Raw genomic sequence first — 21,385 nt, 5'->3', positions numbered from 1 at the left:
GCTAATGAGACAACCTGCTGGACCAAATGACACGCGCGTGCGCCTGCCTGCGTGCGTGCGTGTGTGCGTGCGTGTGTAGGGAGGGCCATGGCAGCAGTGACCTCAGGGACTCTACTACCTAGCCTACATAAATGGCAGGAAACTAACAATGTCATAATTTCCCCACAATGCAGGGATCAGGTCAGACAGACAGGTATAGACAGGAGGGAGAGATAACTACGGGCCTCAGAGGATAGGAGAAAGAAGGAGAGAGAGTGTGCGTGTGTTTAGGAGTGAGCTTACGTATGCATACAGGTGTGTGTGTGTGTTCTCACATACATGCATGCATGACAATGCAGTGCATTCAGAAAGTATTCAGACCCCTTGACTTCTTCCACGTTGTTACATTACATCCTTATTCTAAAACTGATTCAATTGTTTTTATTTTTTGTCAATCTACCCACAATGCACCATAATGATAAAGCAAAATAATGAAATATCACATTTACATAAGTATTCAGACCCTTTAGTCTGGATTTTGTTGAAGCACCTTTGGCAGCGATTACAGCCTCGAGTCTTCTTGGGTATGACGCTACAAGCTTAGCACACCTACAGTACCAGTCAAAATTTGACACCTACTCATGCAAAGGTTTTTCTTTATTTTTACATCAAAACTATGAAATAACACATATGGCATCATGTAGAAACCACAAGTGTTAAAAAAATCTACGTTTTATATTTGAGATTCTTCAAATAGCCACCCTTTGCCTTGATGACAGCGCTGCACACTCTTGGCATTCTCTCAACCAGCTCATGAGGTAGTCACCTGGAATGTATTTCAATGAACAGTTGGAATTTCTTTCCTTCTTAATTCTTAATGCATTTGAGCCAATCAGTTGTGTCATGACAAGGTACTGTAGGGGTGGTATACAGAAGATAGCCCTATTTGGTAAAAGACCAAGTTATTATTATTGCAAGAACAGCTCAAATAAGTAAAGAGAAATAACAGTCCATCATTACTTTAAGACATGAAGGTCAGTCAATGTAGAAATGTAAAAGAACTTTGAAAGTTTCTTCAAGAGCAGTCGCAAAAATCATCAAGCGCTATGATGAAACAGGCTCTCATGAGAACCGCCACAGGAAAGGAAGACCCAGAGTTACCTCTGCTGCAGAGGATACACTCATTAGATTTACCAGCCTCAGAAATAGGCAATTAACTGCACCTCAATTTGCAGCCCAAATAAATGCTTCAGAGTTCAAGTAACAGACATCTCAACATCAACTGTGTGAATCAGACCTTCATGGTCAAATTGCTGCAAAGAAACCACTACTAAAGGACACCAATAAGAAGAAGAGACTTGCTTGGGCCAAGAAACACGAGCGGTGGAAATCTGTCCTGCGGTCTGATGAGTCCAAATTTGGTCTCCAACCGCTGTGTCTTTGTGAGACGGAGAATAAGTGAACGGATGATCTCCGCATGTGTGGTTCCCACCGTGAAGCATGGAGGTGATGGTGTGAGGGTGCTTTGCTGGTGACAAGGTCACTGATTTATTTAGAATTTAAAAAAGGTACACTTAACCAGCATGGCTACCCCTACATTCTGCAGCAATACGCCATCTCAACTGGTTTGCGCTCGTGGGACGATCATTTGTTTTTCAACAGGACAATGGCCCAAAACACTCCTCCAGGCTGTGTAAGGGCTATTTGACCAAGAAGAAGAGTGATGGAGTGCTGCATCAGATGACCTGGCCTCCACAATCACTCAACCTCAACCCAATTTAGATGGTTTGGGATGAGTTGGACCGCAGAGTGAAGGAAAAGCAGCCAACAAGTGCTCAGCATATGTGGGAACTTCAAGACTATTGGAAAATCATTCCAGATGACTACCTCATGAAGTTGGTTGAGTGAATGCCAAGAGTGTGCAAAGCGGTCAAAGCAAAGGGTGTCTACTTTGAAGAATCAAAAATATATTTTGACTTGTTTAACACTTTTTTGGGTTACTACATGATTCCATGTGTTATTTCATAGTTTTGATGCCTTCACAATTATTCTACAATGTAGACAATAGTAAAAAAAAGAAAAACCCTTGAATGAGTAGGTGTCCAAACTTTTGACTGGTACTGTATATTTGGGGAGTTTCTCCCATTCTTCTCTGCAGATCCTCTCAAGCTCTGTCAGGTTGGATCGGGAGCGTTGCCGCACAGCTATTTTCAGGTCTCTCCAGAGATGTTCGATTGGGTTCAAGTCCGGGCTCTGGCCGGGCCACTCAAGGACATTCAGAGACTTGTCCCGAAGCCACCCCTGCATTGTCTTGGCTGTGTGCTTAGGGTCGTTGTCCTGTTGGAAGATGAACCTTCACCCCAGTCTGAGGTCCAGAGCGCTCTTGAGCAGGTTTTCATCAAGGATCTCTGTACATTTCTCCCTTAATCTTTCCCTCGATCCTGACTAGTCTCCCAGTCCCTGCCGCTGAAAAACATCCCCACAGCATGATGCTGCTACCACCATGCTTCACCGTAGGGATGGTGCCAGGTTTCCTCCAGACGTGACGCTTGGCATTCAGGCCAAATAGTTCAATCTTGGTTTCATCAGACCAGAGAATCTGGTTTCTCATGGTCCGAGAGTCCTTTAGGTGCCTTTTGGCAAACTCCAAGTGTGCCGTCATGTGCCTTTTACTGAGGAGTGGCTTCAGTCTGGCCACTCTACCATAAAGGCCTGATTGCTGGAGTGCTGCAGAGATGGTTGTCCTTCTGGAAGGTTCTCCCATCGCCACAGAGGAACTCTGGAGCTCTGTCAGAGTGACCATCAGGTTCTTGGTCAACTCCCTGACCAAGGCCCTTCTCCCTCGACTGCTCAGTTTGGCCAGGCGGCCAGCTCTAAGAGTCTTGGTGGTTCCTAACTTCTTCCATTTAAGAATGATGGAGGCCACTGTGTTCTTTGGGACCTTCAATGCTGCAGACATGTTTTGGTACCCTTCCCCAGATCTGTGCCTCAACACAATCCTGTCTCGGAGCTCTACAGGAAATTCCTTTGACCTCATGGCTTGGTTTTTGCTCTGACATCCACTGTCAACTGTGACCTTATCTTGACAGGTGTTTGCCTTTCCAAATCATGTCCAATTGAATTTACCACAGATGGACTCCAATCAAGTTGTAGAAACATCTCAAGGATAATCAATGGAAACAGGATGCACCTGAGCTCAATTTTGAGTCTGAACACTTAAGACAGAAATACCTTATTTACTTATCAACAGAGGCCCTATCTGAAATGGCAAATCCCTTTAGGGCCTCTACCATAAGATTTTTCCCATTAATAAGCCGCATCACTAGCTTTAATGTCAGTCTCTCTCTGGGTGGAATGCAAACGGTTATAATGTTAGTATTTTAATTAATTTACTGACAATTGAGGCTATACACTGAGTGTACAAAACATTAGGAAAACCTCTTTCCATTACATATTATACTGAGCAAAAATATATGCAATATGCAAAAATGTCAATGATTTTACTGAGTTACAGTTCATATGAGGAAATCAGTCAATTTAAATAAATTAATTCGGCCCTAATCTATGGATTTCACATGACTGGGCAGGGGCGCAGCCACGGGGGGTCCTGGCTCCCAAGTGGGTGGGCCTATGCCCTCCCAGGTAACGCTGTTGGGTTTTTCAAGCTCTGCATCAAGGGGAAGCCTTGGAGTCAACTTGGAACCAACAGCCCTGTGGAACGATTTAGATACCTTGTAGAGTCCACGCCCCAATGAATTGAGGCTGTTCTGAGCTCAGTGTACAACTGTAGGCAATTGGTCTTCTGTGGCTCAGTTGGTAGAGCATGGCGCTTCCAAAGCTAGTATGGTGGGTTCGAGTCATGCTGGGTCCACCCATTTGAAAAATGGATGTATGGCATGACTATGTCGCTTTGGATAAAAATGTGGCATATATGAGTATTTGACAATTGCAAGTGGAATTTACAAAAATGGAGTGATAGCTACTATTTGGGGGTATATTTATTGAATCATATCAACATGAATGAAAGTTCCCCTTAAACCGATTGGCTTTATTGTATGGGGGAAAGAAATCTGGTCTATTCAAGTCACTCCCTCTCAGGGGTGGCTACATAAATAATTAAATTATCGCTCTCTCCCTTCCATCCCTCTTGCACTCTCTAAACAAACAGAACTGCATAATGTGTGTGTATAATGTGTTCGTTTTGCAAACAGCCATGGCGCTGCCGCAGCAGTGAACTGACTGACTGACACTCCTTGGGACAGGGTTCTGGCTACTCCGCTGTGTGGCCTGTTGTAGCTCTCTCCCCACTGCATTCTGGGAAGAAGAAAAAAAAGAGAAAGCCAGTGGACAAAAGAGCTGCTGATCCAGCTGGAGGCTTGTGTGCTCAGGGTGTCTGTCTCCTGTGGAGGGGAGCGGCGAGGAGAGAGTATCACTGTCCACACGGAAAAACTGTCCGTTTGGTTCTCAAGAGAGGAGAAGAAAAAAAAGAGGTGCTAGCGGATAAACCGTCCCATTGGTTTTATTTTTGTAATGATCAGGGTTGACTTTCTAGCAAAGAGAACTCCCGCCCTAACAATACACCTCCTGCAATATCAAACTCTGTTCATTACACGTCTAGTTATCAGGGTTGATCAACGGTGCAGATAATCAGATCTAATAAACTGTGCCCGTTGATTGAATGAGCTTGATGAGGGAACTGTACTTGTCACGAGAGGTGACAGCCATTTGACTAAGCCAGACCCTATCCATCTAAGCATCAGTAATAAAGGGGCCAACAGATATTGCTGTCGGCCCCATCCGTGCTGCAGAATGGGATGTAGAAAACGGACAGGCTTGAAAATTACGCAATACTCGGAATAACTTCGGCACACCGAATAATTCAATATGTGGGATGATGTTGACAGATTATCACCGATAAGTGTGAGTCACAGAGCTTAATGTCAAGGGATGGATGCCCAACATACAGCGATGTGATTCCCATACACAATATGTCCTGTGTCCTGTGTATACCGACTGTAGAATCATCTACTAGACCTGGGTTCAGCGGGGCAGGGTTTGCAGTTGTATAACTATCCTATTGGTTCCACTGTGTCAGGCAAGCTCAATCAAGCCCAGATAAAGTATTTTGAAATGTTTTCAAATAGTATTTGACTGTAGTTTCATACCAGTTCCACCTCCTGCTGGTCCCTCAGTACCAACTTTCATCCATCACACGGAGCTTAGAGAAGCTGCAGAACGTGCCTATACCACTTACCGTTGCTGCTGTGCCCAAGCAAGATTGATTCTGGGCCAACTGAGGTGCTGTAGCAATAATTCCATAGGTATCACAAATAGTGTATTTTCACTTTCTCTCACTCCTGAAGGCAACCCGATAAAGGAGAAAAATATGGCTGACGAGGCATTCCTGGTCCTGAACACTGAAATGTACCACAGCTCCTCTGATTATTTTCTCCTCAGAGGAAACAGAGGCTAGACATCAGGGTTAGTACAAAGCATCCTACCCTTAATTCTCTAACTTCCTCACATTTTTGCAATTTGGGCATCGACAAACCGAATACACATAACTTGGCTCCCTGTCAAATCTGACGAACACTGCATTCAAATCTGTGACTTAATTCTCACCTCAGTCAGTAGCACTTAGCAGCCCAACTGCACGCAGCATGTCAGTATTCACTGCTCTCCAGTGCGGAAACACCAGCTAATTAGCCAGTGATTTAATGCGCTCATTTTAATGCTAATTCAGCTTATTACACACACAGCCAGCCCAAGCTGGGCTGAGGCTCTGCACTATCATGAGGCCAGAAAGCTCAAAGTCCGAGTGAAAGTGCACTTTTACAATCCTCACAACATAAAAAAATGGTCCAAAGAAAACAACCTAGAGAATGCGGAGAATACAGAAGCGCCTCTGTATTAACCCTGTTTGTACGAATACAAGTCTTAAAACTGTTATTCAAATGTCTCGCGTTTACAGAGCACCGAAATATGCTGCTCGCTTGGCACTGTGCAAATGTTTACCCTGCGAATGAACTGACCAGACACTATATCACTCGATGAAAACCACAGCTAACAAGCCACGCTGTCGGAATCTCCTCAGCCTCCCGGTTCTGCACACCCAGCTGCTAGAGTCATTAACAGGCCCAGTAGACTCCGTAGAGGAATATTTCCAGACACAGAGTAGGGCAAACAGGCGTGTTATTTTTGGTCCCTACTGCAAGTTCAAACAATGTGCCAATATCTGTCTTTTCCATAAGCAGTCTCCTAAAGCGTGATGAGACTGCGTGTCAACATTCCAATAAGGCTCATCCATGACATCCATGCCAGTCTGTGTTGTACCACACAGGGGTAAGGAAAGTAAAGCTATGGGAGAGAGATGAAGTACTTCTTCTCTTACAGCGTGATCATATTTCAATTGATTTGGAGCGAGATTCCCACATTGTGTCTTTCATCATTTCAGGTCTCATTTGTGGTTAGATCGAAATGACAGACCAACTCACTGTAGACATGGACCAAGCTGGTTAGGTTATTCTCCACAAGAATGATTGTAACACTAGAAATCCTTTCGCCATTCCATGTATTCTATACTGTGGATCTGGGAGCAGTCATGAATCTGATGTCCATTTTCTTTCTTTTTTTTAACAACTCATAAAATCTATACCCATTCTAGGGAGGTATTAGCTACTTCATTGGAGTTTCTCCAGTTCCATAAGTCACAGTACACTGTGCTGGAAATACCATCTGCACATTGACAGAGGGTGACGGTTTGAATTGTGAGGCTAGATGGGGAAAGTGTTTTAAATATAGGGCTACCACTGCTACCCAGATGAGCTACAGAAGAACAAAGGGACATTATGCAGAATCGGCTGAGAGGGGTAAAATAGTTTGGGATATTTATCACTGGAGCCCCTGGTGTAACAGTCTGCCTTCACAGGATATTTCCTTTCAATAATTCATGTAAATGTATTCATATTGGGAACACACATTTTAAAAGTATGAATAAAATTGGTAAAGAAAGCCCGCAGTCCAAATCGATTTCTGCCGTCGAATTTAGGAGATGAAATGAGTAGAACGACATGACAATAAAATGTCTCATTGATGGAGTTTGATAATGAGAAATAAATAGGAAATTGAATCATTGAGCACGGCTGCTGTGCGTACGTCTTCCCAGACTGACTGTAAATAGAAACCAGATTGATTCGCCTCATCAACATTGTAATAAAACATTTGAATATATTTTCCAGACTGATATGTCATCAACGTTCTAATCAAATATGAAGTTGATTTTGGTTGCCTAATGCAACAGGTATTCATGAACACCAGAGAGAGGCATATTTCAGACAGAGACAGGGTTCCATGCAGTGACTTAACTTCTTCAGGAAAAATGCATAGACCGACAGAAAAACACTCAGACCTAGACCCAGGTACACAGACCCAAAGTCAGACAAGACAGACTTGTACTTACTTGTACTGCTGGTGGTCCTTGGTGCTCCGCGTCTTAGCCATGAAGCGCTCAGCCAGCTTCTCCAGGTTCCTGGAGTACTCCATCTCGATCTCGGACTTCTTCCTGAAGAAGTCCTGCAGGTCCTGGAGGAGCTGCACCCTCATCTCTGTCTGCTGGTCCAGGCATTTCTGCTGCTCCACCAGCTGGGCACGGATCTCTGAGAACAGACAGACACAACTAGGTCAGATTGATATTTACAACTACACACAAGTCAGCGGTATGTAACTCTTAGAAACTCACACAGCAGACAGGTCAGAAGTATGTCTCCGTAGTCAACACCAGCCCATAGTCTAATGACATATATAAAGGGGGAAGTGATCACGAAGCACAAATAGGTGCATTGTGAGAGAAGGTTGGCTGCGCTGGTCTCAGGTGGTTCATTAAAGCCACTATAGAATGAATTAGCCCTGTTACTAATCAATCACCCACTGAGATGGAGCACGGACACGCTTTCTTGACATCCTGCCGGGAAACGCCAGGGTCTTCACTAGTGCTACTGGTTGACTGCACGCCACATTCACCAGCAGGGAAACAGGAGACAGGAGGCTTCTCTTAACCAGGCTGCATATGGAGCTAAATTACCCTCCAGCATGAGATATCTCACCAGTCAATGGGAATGTTTGTCATTAAAATGTACATCAGCCACTACTGTAGGCTACATCCCCCTACCGTAATGGTATGTGTGAGTGAACACACAGTGTCCTGTGATGGCTATGTGACCCTGGCTATGTATAATGGATTTGTCATGAGGTACCAGGGCTTGACATCGCCACTATGAAAGGAAACAGATGCATGAGGTGATTTAAAAAACACACAAAATTCCAATAGAGGCCACAAAATGATGTTGCTGTAATGAAAAATCCCGGGGCCTTGTGCCCCGTCACAAACGCCAAGAGGAATTGCATGGTAAGTAGCTAACTAGAGGCCATTGTAACTGCTGCTGCTTAGCCCTGCTGTCAAAACTTCAGAACATTACATAGAAACAGAGTTGTTATATAAGAAACGCATTTTCTAATTAATTCCTGACACGAAATCACGTCTTATCTCTAGCAACGCGGCGGCTTAAGCCTCAACGAATCTATCAGATTGTATAGCATTGAGAATCCAGTGGAAATCGACTCTGGCCAAGACAATCATATGGGCATCATCGGCTTTAATCCCACACAAGGAAAACCCTCCAAAATGAACTGGCCCTATTACATGAAGTATAGCGCAAACACGCTGATTGCAGTTAAGGCCTGTCATACTCGTCAAGTGTGTGTATTCACACCGGATATCCCTAATCATGACTGGAGTCTGGGGTGGATGTGTTTTGGAGACGAGCTCCTGTAAAAAGGAGAAACTCAATGATGAAAGTCAGACCAAAAATCACTGTCAATGTCTCTGGAGGTTATGGTTTTAGTAGTCAGCCAGCATGAAACTACTATACTGACAAACTGTCTAATACCACAAAACACACCTCACCAGTTCACACAACAGTCTTGAACATCAGTTCAACACAACTTGATACTCTATGACCACTCAGGCTAGTAGACTGTAGGGCTGGAAATAGCCACGGGATGGTTTTTCAATACCATCAATACTATTTCTGAAGTTTTTTCTACATTTGAATATTTGTCGCTACTTTTTAAGTAGATAGTTAAAGTCAACTTGTGCGATACTTTAGATTAAGAATATTTCATTCTTCATTTCACCTGTCAAAATGTTTCATTATGAACTTTACTAGTAATCCCCAGTCACGTGGCGTTTGTTTACAAGCACACAATGAAGAGAGACCGGAGCTTTGTGAATATTTCTGCCGAGGTGCAGTTTGAAGATACTAGAACATTCCACATTTACTTTTCCTCTCCAAACAAAATGAGTAATGAATAGAAAAATCTGACTACCACATAGCAAAATAGTTATCTATTTACCTACTCGCCTTTCTGTGCGGGAGAGGAGCATTCAAGTTAGTAGTGCCATATGGAGGGAAACATGCATTCTGACAAGCTGTTGCGGGGAAAGAGGGCCTTTGTTAAGAGGAGGATCCCAGCTTTCCATTCCTACTTTATTTATTTATTTAGAGTAACTTGGGGTAAAATGCCACCCTACCTCAAAATATTTTTGGGGAGTGACTTAAATGGTGATGAGACAGATTTCATTTTTAGATGATTAGTGGCAACCAGGGAAGGTGTTGAGGGGGAAAAAAATACACTCATTAGCATTTAGTTAGCATTCTCTATGAGATTTTACATGTACTTGTTTGCAAGTAAAAAAGCGTAAAAAACTAAGTGGGTTTTGAAAATAGCGACCCTTGTGTCCAGTGCCAGTATTACTGAATATCCCAGTATTGCACAAGGTCAGTATGAAGATATGAAAAACTGGATACCACCCAAGCCTAGTCCAAATACAGACAAGGTTTTACAGACAAAGTTATGATTTTTTATTTTTTTATTTAATAACAGCGAAAGAGGCCTTTTCCAAACTGCCCAAATGATTCCCCATAGAGTAGACTGCTCTATTGGGCACCCATCAATAACTGGCCAAGTCAAGCGATTGAACCAAATCATTGATCAATTAACTGCTGACTCAATTAAACTGTCACTGGGCCCTAAGAGCTCCTCGTTGTGTTTCCCAAAATGCAAATAAGTGGAATAAGCCGAGAACTTGGCTTCATTCATCAGCTTTAAATGCCTACACAATCTTGAAAAATGAATGATTTATGTAGGGTCTATTAGAAATCCCTGATAAATTATTTTCTTTCCCAAGGCTTCGGGAGCGGCTCTTTCATCCTGGCACCGAGTGGGGGAATAAACAAATCAAGTTGGCAAAGGTGGGACAGGAAAGGAGGGAGGGGGGTAAACGGGGGGGGGGGGGGGGGGGGGTTGAGTCTCATTTGTTGATGAAACAAACTGCAGTGATATGCATCCAGTGTCTGACTAGCCAGATAGAAACCAACAATCAGCCGGAAGTACATTTGGCTGCAGTGTAGCAAAGAGTCCCTTCACCCCAATGGGTAATCACGCCATGGCTACTTGAGTCTGAACTCGGTTTAATCCAAACAACATTTTAGATTGTATGTCCAGTGCAGGTAAAATAGGCCTATAGAGGGCAGATTGAGATTGGTGCCAGTTTCCTTTTTCAATCATGATGGGCTACCAAGACCTGATGTTCATTGTTTGGATGTCACAGGTTCAACCAGGTTCTCCAGCAACGCATTTGTTCCATTGAGAGAGCGAGGGATTTCTATGGGGAGCTAAAGGAGAAAGGATGTTCCTAGAGAGGTTACCAGAGCTTCGGGAGTTTTCTTTATGAATGAGAAACCCAGAATTCCAAGTGTGAATAATTCCTCACTCCAAACAGTGAATGAGGATGTGGAATTAAAACAAAGCAGCCCTGACATTTACGCAAAGGAGCAGAGCGGATCATTTAACAGAATTCTATTCATGACTGAACATTAAATCATTCATATTGCAAGTCAAACATTGACCAGTGACACCATGCCATGATGGATGACATTGCAGAAAAATCACCGTTCAACATTTGGTGCATATTATTCACCCGTGACAATTTAGGCACATGTAAAGCAGGGATAACAATTAGGACTCTCTCTACCTACACAACATTGTATTCAACTAAGATAAAATCAGACAATCATACTATAATTCTTTCCCTCGAGTGACTCCTTGAACCTTCACAGAGAAGCCTAATCCACTAGTCAGTGAGGCAACTCAAGTGGATATCGCTGAGAATTCCACAGGTTCTCTATGTCATCTCGGGACAGGTGAAAGCCTCGTTTTGATCAAACAGCCTGGGCATCAAGTATTCTGCTGTAGGCAGTTTCAAATCAATTGTCTGAACTGAACACTCCCGATTCCCACAGACCCTCCAGAGAAATATTACACAAACAATGAACATTACTCTAGCCCACACTGGCACAATGAACCTTGAATTTCCTTCATAGATTAATACACATTAACTCAGAGTGTGTAAAAAAAAACACCTTGAACAAAAAAAGCTCAGCTAACGACAGGTTCACAACATTGTATCCTTCGCTCTCTCCGCGCATGCAAACGCTGCATTGAGTAGTCATCCTCTATAAATACAGTGGTAGAATCCTGTCTCTGAGGTCATCTGTATGGTAAACACGTGCAGAGGGGCCCACTGCGGAGCTTGAGGGGGGTGACTGCGATCAAAGCACTCTGTGATCCACTTCAAACAGGCAACAGGGAGATGAGTGCACCTGTGCACTGCTGTGAATTGACACTTGCAGGACCTGGAAATAAAGTCAACGGGCCAGCAGGGAGCAGGAGGCTGGGACAGTCAACAGGTGGCTCTCTGTGGCTGTAAAAGGGAAGAGGACAGGGCCAAGAAGGGAGTCTATGGATGGGCTTTGAGGGATTCTGGAAGTTCATGGCTGGTTCCTGGAACCAGAAATGTCACAGTTCAGCCTGGTTTGGCCCTGTTGTTGAAAAGGGGCATACGTAGGCATGGATACAGATTTTGTAGGCCTTCGTGCCCACTGTATGTCCAGGGTGACAGCACAAAACCAAAGGTCCAATAGAAACGAAGGGCATGTGTCCCAGAATACACACTGGGTGGACGTTTACAATGAGAGAGCGAGTCGTTTGGTCTTTATGACGATCTGTTGGAACCAAAGGCTGTTTGTTCTGGACTGGACGTCATCCAACCATCCCTTTTAAAGAGTGCACGACAACATATTTCCCATAACCCCATTCACAGTGGCAAATATGTCCAAAGTTGCAACTCTGAATTGCTTTTGATTGCGGGCCATTTGTTGTGAGAGAGAAAGTGCAGTGTCAGCAGGACGACAGAGAATGAAACACTGTTGACCTCCTGAGGAAAAACAAGTACCAGTGAAAACAACCCGCCCACTGTCCGAGAAGCAGGGCCAAGTTTTTCCTGCCTCTGCCACGTGAAAAGGCTCTTCATTGTTCCACCAATTCACTTTGCTATAAAACAAATTGAATAAACAGCTCCCCTGGCCTGCTTGCTGCTCTTCTTCCTCTGTTATATTTTACCATTAGTTATATAATTAGTCCTCCAAGGGTCCCGCTGCAGACTTCTTCTCTGGTTCTTCCTACTTTATCACTGCCTCTGCCAAAAGCTATCTGGGGCATACTATACTGTACTGTGGACCCAACTCCCTCATGTCTAATATAGACAGGTGTGTGTGTGTGTACTGTAAAAAGTAACTGCTTAACTCATTAAAGAAATTGAGTAGTGGCTACTCAAACATCTCCAACTGTCAGTATAACTCAAATCATAAAAGTGGTACTAACTAATTTTGTCAATATAATTTCTTATAACGTACTGTTTTTGAGCACTGTTAACAAATATTAGGTTATTGAGTAAATATAATTTTAATTATTTGTGTTATGCTAATCTAAAGTATGTTTTATAAGTTATGATTTTATTATACACTGCTCAAAAAAATAAAGGGAACACTTAAACAACACAATGTAACTCCAAGTCAATCAAACTTCTGTGAAATCAAACTGTCCACTTAGGAAGCAACACTGATTGACAATAAATTTCACATGCTGTTGTGCAAATGGAATAGACAACAGGTGGAAATTATAGGCAATTAGCAAGACACCCCCTGCAGGTGGTGACCACAGACCACTTCTCAGTTTCTATGCTTCCTGGCTGATGTTTTGGTCACTTTTGAATGCTGGCAGTGCTTTCACTCTAGTGGTAGCATGAGACGGAGTCTACAACCCACACAAGTGGCTCAGGTAGTGCAGCTCATCCAGGATGGCACATCAATGCGAGCTGTGGCAAGAAGGTTTGCTGTGTCTGTCAGCGTAGTGTCCAGAGCATGGAGGCGCTACCAGGAGACAGGCCAGTACATCAGGAGACGTGGAGGAGGCCGTAGGAGGGCAACAACCCAGCAGCAGGACCGCTACCTCCGCCTTTGTGCAAGGAGGAGCAGGAGGAGCACTGCCAAAGCCCTGCAAAATGACCTCCAGCAGGCCACAAATGTGCATGTGTCTGCTCAAACGGTCAGAAACAGACTCCATGAGGGTGGTATGAGGGCCCGACGTCCACAGGTGGGGGTTGTGCTTACAGCCCAACACCATGCAGGACGTTTGGCATTTGCCAGAGAACACCAAGATTGGCAAATTCGCCACTGGCGCCCTGTGCTCTTCACAGATGAAAGCAGGCTCACACTGAGCACGTGACAGACGTGACAGAGTCTGGAGACGCCGTGGAGAACGTTCTGCTGCCTGCAACATCCTCCAGCATGACCGGTTTGGCGGTGGGTCAGTCATGGTGTGGGGTGGCATTTCTTTGGGGGGCCGCACAGCCCTCCATGTGCTCGCCAGAGGTAGCCTGACTGCCATTAGGTACCGAGATGAGATCCTCAGACCCCTTGTGAGACCATAAGCTGGTGCGGTTGGCCCTGGGTTCCTCCTAATGCAAGACAATGCTAGACCTCATGTGGCTGGAGTGTGTCAGCAGTTCCTGCAAGAGGAAGGCATTGATGCTATGGACTGGCCCGCCCGTTCCCCAGACCTAAATCCAATTGAGCACATTTGGGACATCATGTCTCGCTCCATCCACCAACGCCACGTTGCACCAGACTGTCCAGGAGTTGGCGGATGCTTTAGTCCAGGTCTGGGAGGAGATCCCTCAGGAGAACATCCGCCACCTCATCAGGAGCATGCCCAGGCGTTGTAGGGAGGTCATACAGGCATGTGGAGGCCACACACACTACTGAGCCTCATTTTGACTTGTTTTAAGGACATTACATCAAAGTTGGATCAGCCTGTAGTGTGGTTTTCCACTTTAATTTTGAGTGTGACTCCAAATCCAGACCTCCATGGGTTGATAAATTTGATTTCCATTGATAATTTTTGTGTGATTTTGTTGTCAGCACATTCAACTACGTAAAGAAAAAAGTATTTAATAAGAATATTTCATTCATTCAGATCTAGGATGTGTTATTTTAGTGTTCCCTTTATTTTTTTGAGCAGTGTATTTTAAAGTCAATCTAACATTTATTAAATAAGTTGTTCTTACTTGATTCTAAAGAAACGTCCTCTCACTGTCAACTGCGTTTATTTTCAGCAAACTTAACATGTGTAAATATTTGTATGAACATAACAAGATTCAACAACAGAGACATAAACTGAACAAGTTACAGTCATGTGACTAACAGAAATGGAATAATGCGTCCCTGAACAAAGGGTGGGGGGGGGGGGTCAAAATCAAAAGCAACAGTCAGTATCTGGTGTGGCCACCAGCTGCATTAAGTACTACAGTGCATCTCCTCCTCATGGACTGCACCAGATTTGCCAGTTCTTGCTCTGAGATGTTACCCCAGTCTTCCATCAAGGCACCTGCAAGTTCCCGGACATTTCCGGGGGGGGAAATGGCCCTAGCTCTCACCATCCGATCCAACAGATCTCAGACGTGCTCAATGGGATTGAGATCCGGGCTCTTTGCTGGCCATGGCAGAACACTGACATTCCTGTCTTGCAGGATATCACGCACAGAACGAGCAGTATGGCTGGTGGCATTGTCATGCTGGAGGGTCATGTCAGGATGAGTCTGCAGGAAGGGTACCACATGAGGGAAGAGGATGTCTTCCCTGTAACGCACAGAGTTGAGATTGCCTGCAATGACAACAAGCTCAGTCCGATGATGCTGTGACACACTGCCCCAGACCATGACAGACCCTCCACATCGATCCAGCTCCAGAGTACAGGCCTCGGTGTAACGCTCATTCCTTCGACGATAAACGTGAATCCGACCATCACCCCTGGTGAGACAAAACCACGACTCGTCAGTGAAGAGCACTTTTTGCCAGTCCCGTCTGGTCCAGCGACGGTGGGTTTGTGCCCATAGGCGACGTTGTTACCGGTGATGTCTGGTGAGGACCTGCCTTAGAACAAGCCCTCAGTCCAGCCTCTCTCAGCCTATCGCGGACAGTCTGAGCACTGATGGAGGGATTGTGCGTTCCTGGTGTAACTCGGGCAGTTGTCGTTGCCATCCTGTACCTGTCCCGCAGGTGTGATGTTCGGATGTACCGGTCCTGTGCAGGTCCCGTGCACGTAGTCTGACACTGAGGATGATCAGCTGTCCGTCCTGTCTCCCTGTAGAGCGGTCTTAGGCGGCTCACAGTACGGACATTGCAATTTATTGCCCTGGCCACATCTGCAGTTCTCATGCCTCCTTGCAGCATGCCTAAGGCACGTTCACGCAGATGAACAGGGACCCTGGGCATCTTTCTTTTGGTGTTTTTCAGAGTCAGTAGAAAGTGTCCTAAATTTTCATAACTGTGACCTTAATTGCCTACCGTCTGTAAGCTGTTAGTGTCTTAATGATCGTTACACAGGTGCATGTTTATTAATTGTTTATGGTTCATTGAACAAGCATGGGAAACAGTGTTTAAACCCTTTACAATGAAGATCTGTGAAGTTATTTGGATTTTTACAAATTCTCTTTGAAAGACACGGTCCTGAAAAAGGGACGTTTATTTTTTGCTGAGTTCATTATGTTTTACGTCTTTACTTAAAATAATAAAGTAGTAGTCAGACATGATATTTGAGTAAAAAAACACTTGATTTATCTGCTGATAGAATTATTACGTTTTTGAAAGTTATGAATACTTAAGTGTCATGTGGCTCTGTTTTTAGAGGATTGTGGGTAATTCAAAATGTTTGACTTGATATACTTTTACACAAAGTTGTTTGAAGAAAGAAACATTTCCTAAAATAGTATTAAGCAGTTTGTTGTGCTATGAGTTGTAATTCAAATGATATCCAAACCATCGGGCAAATTGACGTTCAATAATGAGACAAGCCATTCTCACCATAAAAAAGGTCATGTCAAATAAAATTGTATTTGTCACATGCGCCGAATACAACAATAGACCTTACAGTGAAATGCTTACTTACAAGCCCTTAACCAACAATGCTTAAAGTTAAGGGGGAAAAAGGTGTTAGCTGTTCAGGAGTCTTATTTCTTGGGGGTAGAAGCTGTTAAGAAGCCTCTTGGACCTAGACTTGGCGCTCCGGTACCTCTTGCCGTGCGGTAGCAGAGAGAACAGTCCACGACTAGGGTGGCTGTAGTCTGACAATTTTTTGAGCCTTCCTCTGACACTGCCTGGTATAGAGGTACTGGATGCCAGGAAGCTTGGCCCCAGTGATGTACTGGGCCATACGCACTACCCTATGTAGTGCCGAGCAGTTGCCATACCAGGCAGTGACGCAACCAGTCAGGATGCTCTCGATGGTGCAGCTGCAGAACCTTTTTAGGATCTGAGGACCCATGCCAAATCTTTTCAGTCACCTGAGGGGGAATAGGCTTTGTCGTGCCCTCTTCACAACTGTCTTAGTGTGTTTGGACCATAGACCACTGCGCCACTCGGTAGGCCCTAAGGCACCACATCGCAGTTGCTAGCTGTGCCACTGGTTCGAGTCCAGGCTCTGACGCACCCGGCCGCGACCGGGAGACCCATGGGGCGGCGCACAATTGGCCCAGCGACGGCCGGGTTAGGGGAAAGTTTTGCAGGCAGGGATGTCCTTGTCCCATCACGCTCTAGTGACTCCAGTGGTGGGCCGGGCGCATGCACCCTGACACCGTCGCCAGGTGTACGGTGTTTCCTCCAACACATTGGTGCGGCTGGCTTCCGGGTTAAGTGGGCATTGTGTCAATAAGCAGTATGGCTTGGTTGGGTCGTGTTTCGGAGGACGCACGGCTCTCGACCTTCGCCTCTCCTGAGTCCGTATGGGAGTTGCAGCGATGAGACAAGACTGTAACTACCAATTGGATAACACAAAATAGGGGAGAAATAAATGTGTTTGGACCATGATAGTTTATTGGTTATGTGGACACCAAGGAACTCGAAGCTCTCAACCTGCTCCACTGCAGCCCCGTCGATGAGAATGGGTGCGTGCTCGGTCTTCCTTTTTCTGTAGTCCACAATAATCACCTTTGTCTTGATCACATTGAGGGAGAGGTTGTTGTCCTGGCACCACACGGCCAGGTCTCTGACCTCCTCCCTATAGGCTGTCTCATTGTTGTCGGTAAACTTGATGTATTGGTGTTCGAGTCGTGCCTGGCCATGCAGTCATGAGTGAACATGGAGTACAAGAGGGGACTGAGCACGCACCCCTGAGGGGACCCTGTGTTGAGGATCAGCGTGGCGGATGGGTTGTTACCTACCTTCACCACCTGGGGGCGGCCCGTCAGGAAGTCCAGGATCCAGTTGCAGAGGGAGGTGTTTAGTCCCAGGGTCCTTAGCTTAGTGATGAGCTTTGAGGGCACTATGGTGTTGAACGCTGAGCTGTCGTCAATGAATAGCATTCTCACGTAGGTGTTCCTTTTGTCCAGGTGGGAAAGGGTAGTGTGGTGTGCAATAGAGATTGCATCACCTGTGGATTTGTTGGGGCGGTATGCAAATTGGAGTGGGTCTAGGGTTTCTGGGATAATGGTGTTCGTGTGAGCCATGACCAGCCTTCCAAAGCACTTCAGACGTGAGTGCTACGGGTCGGTAGTCATTTAGGCAGGTTACCTTAGTGTTCTTGGGCACAATGAGAGATTAAAAAGCTTCCTTTGCGGGCACATTACGGAGGACCTGAAATGTTCCTACCACACCGGCACAGTGGTGAAGGAGCTGTGCAGCGACACAGGCGGCTGAAGAAGCATGGCCCATAAGACCCTCAAACTTCTTGAGCTGCACCATTGAGAGCATTCTGTAGGCTGCATCACCCCCTGGTACGGCAACTGCACCACCCTCGAATGGTGCAGTCAGCCCAGCGCATCACCAGGGGCACGCTGCCTGCCCTCCAGGACATTTACAGCACTCAGTATCAAAGGAAGGCCAAGAAGATCATCAAGGACCTCAGCCACCCGAGTCACGGTCGGTTCACTCTGCTACCATCTAGCAGACAGAGACAGTACAGGTGCACCAAAGTAGGGACCTTAAGACTGAAAAACAGCTTCCATCTCCAGGCCATCAGACTGTTGAATAGCTATCGAGCCCACCACCTCTTGTAATAAGAGAGAAAGACTCACTCACACAACACTGCTGTTCCATGTACTGTATATAGGGACATTAAATACTGGGCTGTTTCTTTTACGTTGTGTATTCATTTACTGTATTCTTCACATAGCTCATTCTAGGATACAGTATCTACTACTGTACATTGCATTTTCTTACACTATATTTACACACTGGATTCTCGACATAGCTCACTGTAATATATCTACTGCTGTACATATCATAGTATATATATTTTTGGTGTATATACACTCATAGATTGCATTTGGATTACTGATACAGTGTTATAGGGTTGTTAACCGGACTTGATTTTATAGTTATCCGTGTACTTGTTTGACATTTTTGCTGCACTATTACGAGCTAGTGACACAAGCATTTTGCTGCACCCGCTATAACATCTGCTAAACTTTGTACGCAACCAATAAACTTTTATTTGATACGAGTTACTCGGTTCTAGGCAACGGCTTTCCACAAAATGTTTTGGCAGAACTAATTTCTTTTAACTTTTTCTCTACAAGCTCACTAGCAGCAGCTGAAATAGCTCAGCAGATGTGGGGTCTGGAAGTATGATTTGATCTGTTAGGACAGCTAGTCTTACTGGGGTCCAAACATTTAACGAAAGAGACATTACAGAGAAAATACTTTACTATTTACATACATTGTAAATTATGCAGGAGGGTCCCTTGCCTCACCATCTAGTGGAGATCTGGGGTTAGGAGGGTCCTTTGCCTCACCATCTAGTAGAGATCTGGGGTTAGGAGGGTACCTTGCCTCATCATCTAGTAGAGATCTGGGGTTAGGAGGGTACCTTGCCTCACCATCTAGTAGAGATCTGGGGTTAGGAGGGTACCTTGCCTAACCATCTAGTAGAGATCTGGGGTTAGGAGGGTACCTTGCCTCACCATCTAGTAGAGATATGGGGTTAGGAGGGTCCCTTGCCTCACCATCTAGTAGAGATATGGGGTTAGGAGGGTACCTTGCCTCACCATCTAGTAGAGATATGGGGTTAGGAGGGTACCTTGCCTCACCATCTAGTAGAGATCTGGGGTTAGGAGGGTCCCTTGCCTCACCATCTACTAGAGATCTGGGGTTAGGAGGGTACCTTGCCTCATCATCTAGTAGAGATCTGGGGTTAGGAGGGTACCTTGCCTCACCATCTAGTAGAGATCTGGGGTTAGGAGGGTCCCTTGCCTCACCATCTACTAGAGATCTGGGGTTAGGAGGGTCCCTTGCCTCACCATCTACTAGAGATCTGGAGTTTGGAGGGCTGCCCAACATGGCGTTATATGAAGGAAGACCGACTGGATAAACGGCATCAAGAAGGTAATTATGGACTTGGCTCATAATTCTTTACCAGATCACATGCTCTCAATACCCGCAGAGAGCTGGATCACATGCTCTCAATACCCGCAGAGAGCTGGATCACATGCTCTCAATACCCGCAGAGAGCTGGATCACATGCTCTCAATACCCGCAGAGAGCTGGATCACATGCTCTCAATACCCGCAGAGAGCTGGATCACATGCTCTCAATACCCGCAGAGAGCTGGATCACATGCTCTCAATACCCGCAGAGAGCTGGATCACATGCTCTCAATACCCGCAGAGAGCTGGATCACATGCTCTCAATACCCGCAGAGAGCTGGATCACATGCCAGTCTCTTGTATTCTGACATTTGGTGGGATTATTTAATTGGCTGAGAAATCTTCATTACCATACCAACTATACTGGTTGCTAGACAATGCTTTCCACATTTAAAAATTAATACTTCTGATTTCGATTAAAATGCTTTTTTAAGATGCAGGGAATTTCAAAATGCTATCTATTACGATCAATTTAGCGCAAGCAATGTTACATGTATAAAAGTTAAGATATTGCATAGTGATATTGAAAGTACGACTTAAGTAGTTTTTGGGGGTATCTGTACTTCACTATTTATATTTTGGACAACTACTACTTTTACATCACTACATTCCTAAAGAAAATGATGTACTTTACACTCCATACATTTTCCCTGACACCCAAAAGTACTCGTTACATTTTGAATGCTGGACAGGAAAATGGTCCAATTCACAGACTTATCAAGAGAACATCCCTGGTCATCTCTACTGCCTCTGATCTGGCGGACTCACTAAACACACATGATTAGTTGGTGCCGTCTGGTTTTCTTAATATAAGGAATTTGAAATTAATCATACTTTTTCTTTTAATACTTTAGTACATTTTAGCAAATGCATTTACTTTGACACTTAAGTATATTTATAACCAAATACTTTTATACTTTTACTCAAGTAGTATATTACTGACTTTCACTTTGAGTCATTTTCATTAAGGTATCTTTACCTACCGGTCTTTTTCTGGGGCGCACCGTGCATCACATAAAAACTACATTGAAAATATATATAATGTCAGCTTCAAGTTCTGCCCTGCTGCTGAATATTATACTGCACCTCCCGCTCACACCAGCCCTCTGCCCCATGCCCCCCCAGCCCTCTGCCCCCAATCCAAAGGCAGATCAGATGAATGCAGTGTGAGGGCCTGCCTATGACGTGACTGATTCTCACCAGCTCCATTCCATCGGGCTGCCTCACAGCGTTTCATCACCCACACGGCCGCAGACCCTCCAGCAGATCAGGATGACTTCTACCTCACAGAGGAAAAAGCCCAGCACAGCATAGCCTTGTTTGGCCCAATTACTTACAACCCAAATAATTAAAGTTCAAAAGGACCTCACACAATGGAGAGAGCTCAAAGTTTTCAGATTTAGTTTGACCATAATATCATGATAGCTTCAGGAGATGTGCGTACAAATACATCCCAAAATTGTGCTGATTCGGATTCAACATTTTTGTGGAGAAATAAAAATCACTATGCAACGTGTTGCAGCTAAGTGG

The 21,385-nt window shown here is 44.8% G+C and overlaps 1 protein-coding gene across 3 annotated transcripts in view; it reads right to left on the bottom strand.

Annotated features, from left to right (window-relative positions):
- LOC139540195 (SLIT-ROBO Rho GTPase-activating protein 1) overlaps nucleotides 1-21,385 on the bottom strand; it is a 160,456-nt gene that overhangs the window by 91,520 nt on the left and 47,551 nt on the right. For all 3 annotated transcript variants that reach the window (XM_071343810.1, XM_071343808.1, XM_071343809.1), the window contains exon 2: nucleotides 7,439-7,634. In XM_071343810.1, the coding sequence (XP_071199911.1) occupies nucleotides 7,439-7,634 (196 nt within the window). The remainder of the gene's footprint in view (nucleotides 1-7,438; nucleotides 7,635-21,385) is intronic.

Source organism: Salvelinus alpinus, chromosome 15 (genome assembly GCF_045679555.1).
Source record: "Salvelinus alpinus chromosome 15, SLU_Salpinus.1, whole genome shotgun sequence".
In the NCBI taxonomy this organism is placed as follows: domain Eukaryota; kingdom Metazoa; phylum Chordata; class Actinopteri; order Salmoniformes; family Salmonidae; genus Salvelinus; species Salvelinus alpinus.
Note: the sequence above shows the minus strand (reverse complement) of the source record. Positions and strands in the feature narration are given on the sequence as shown.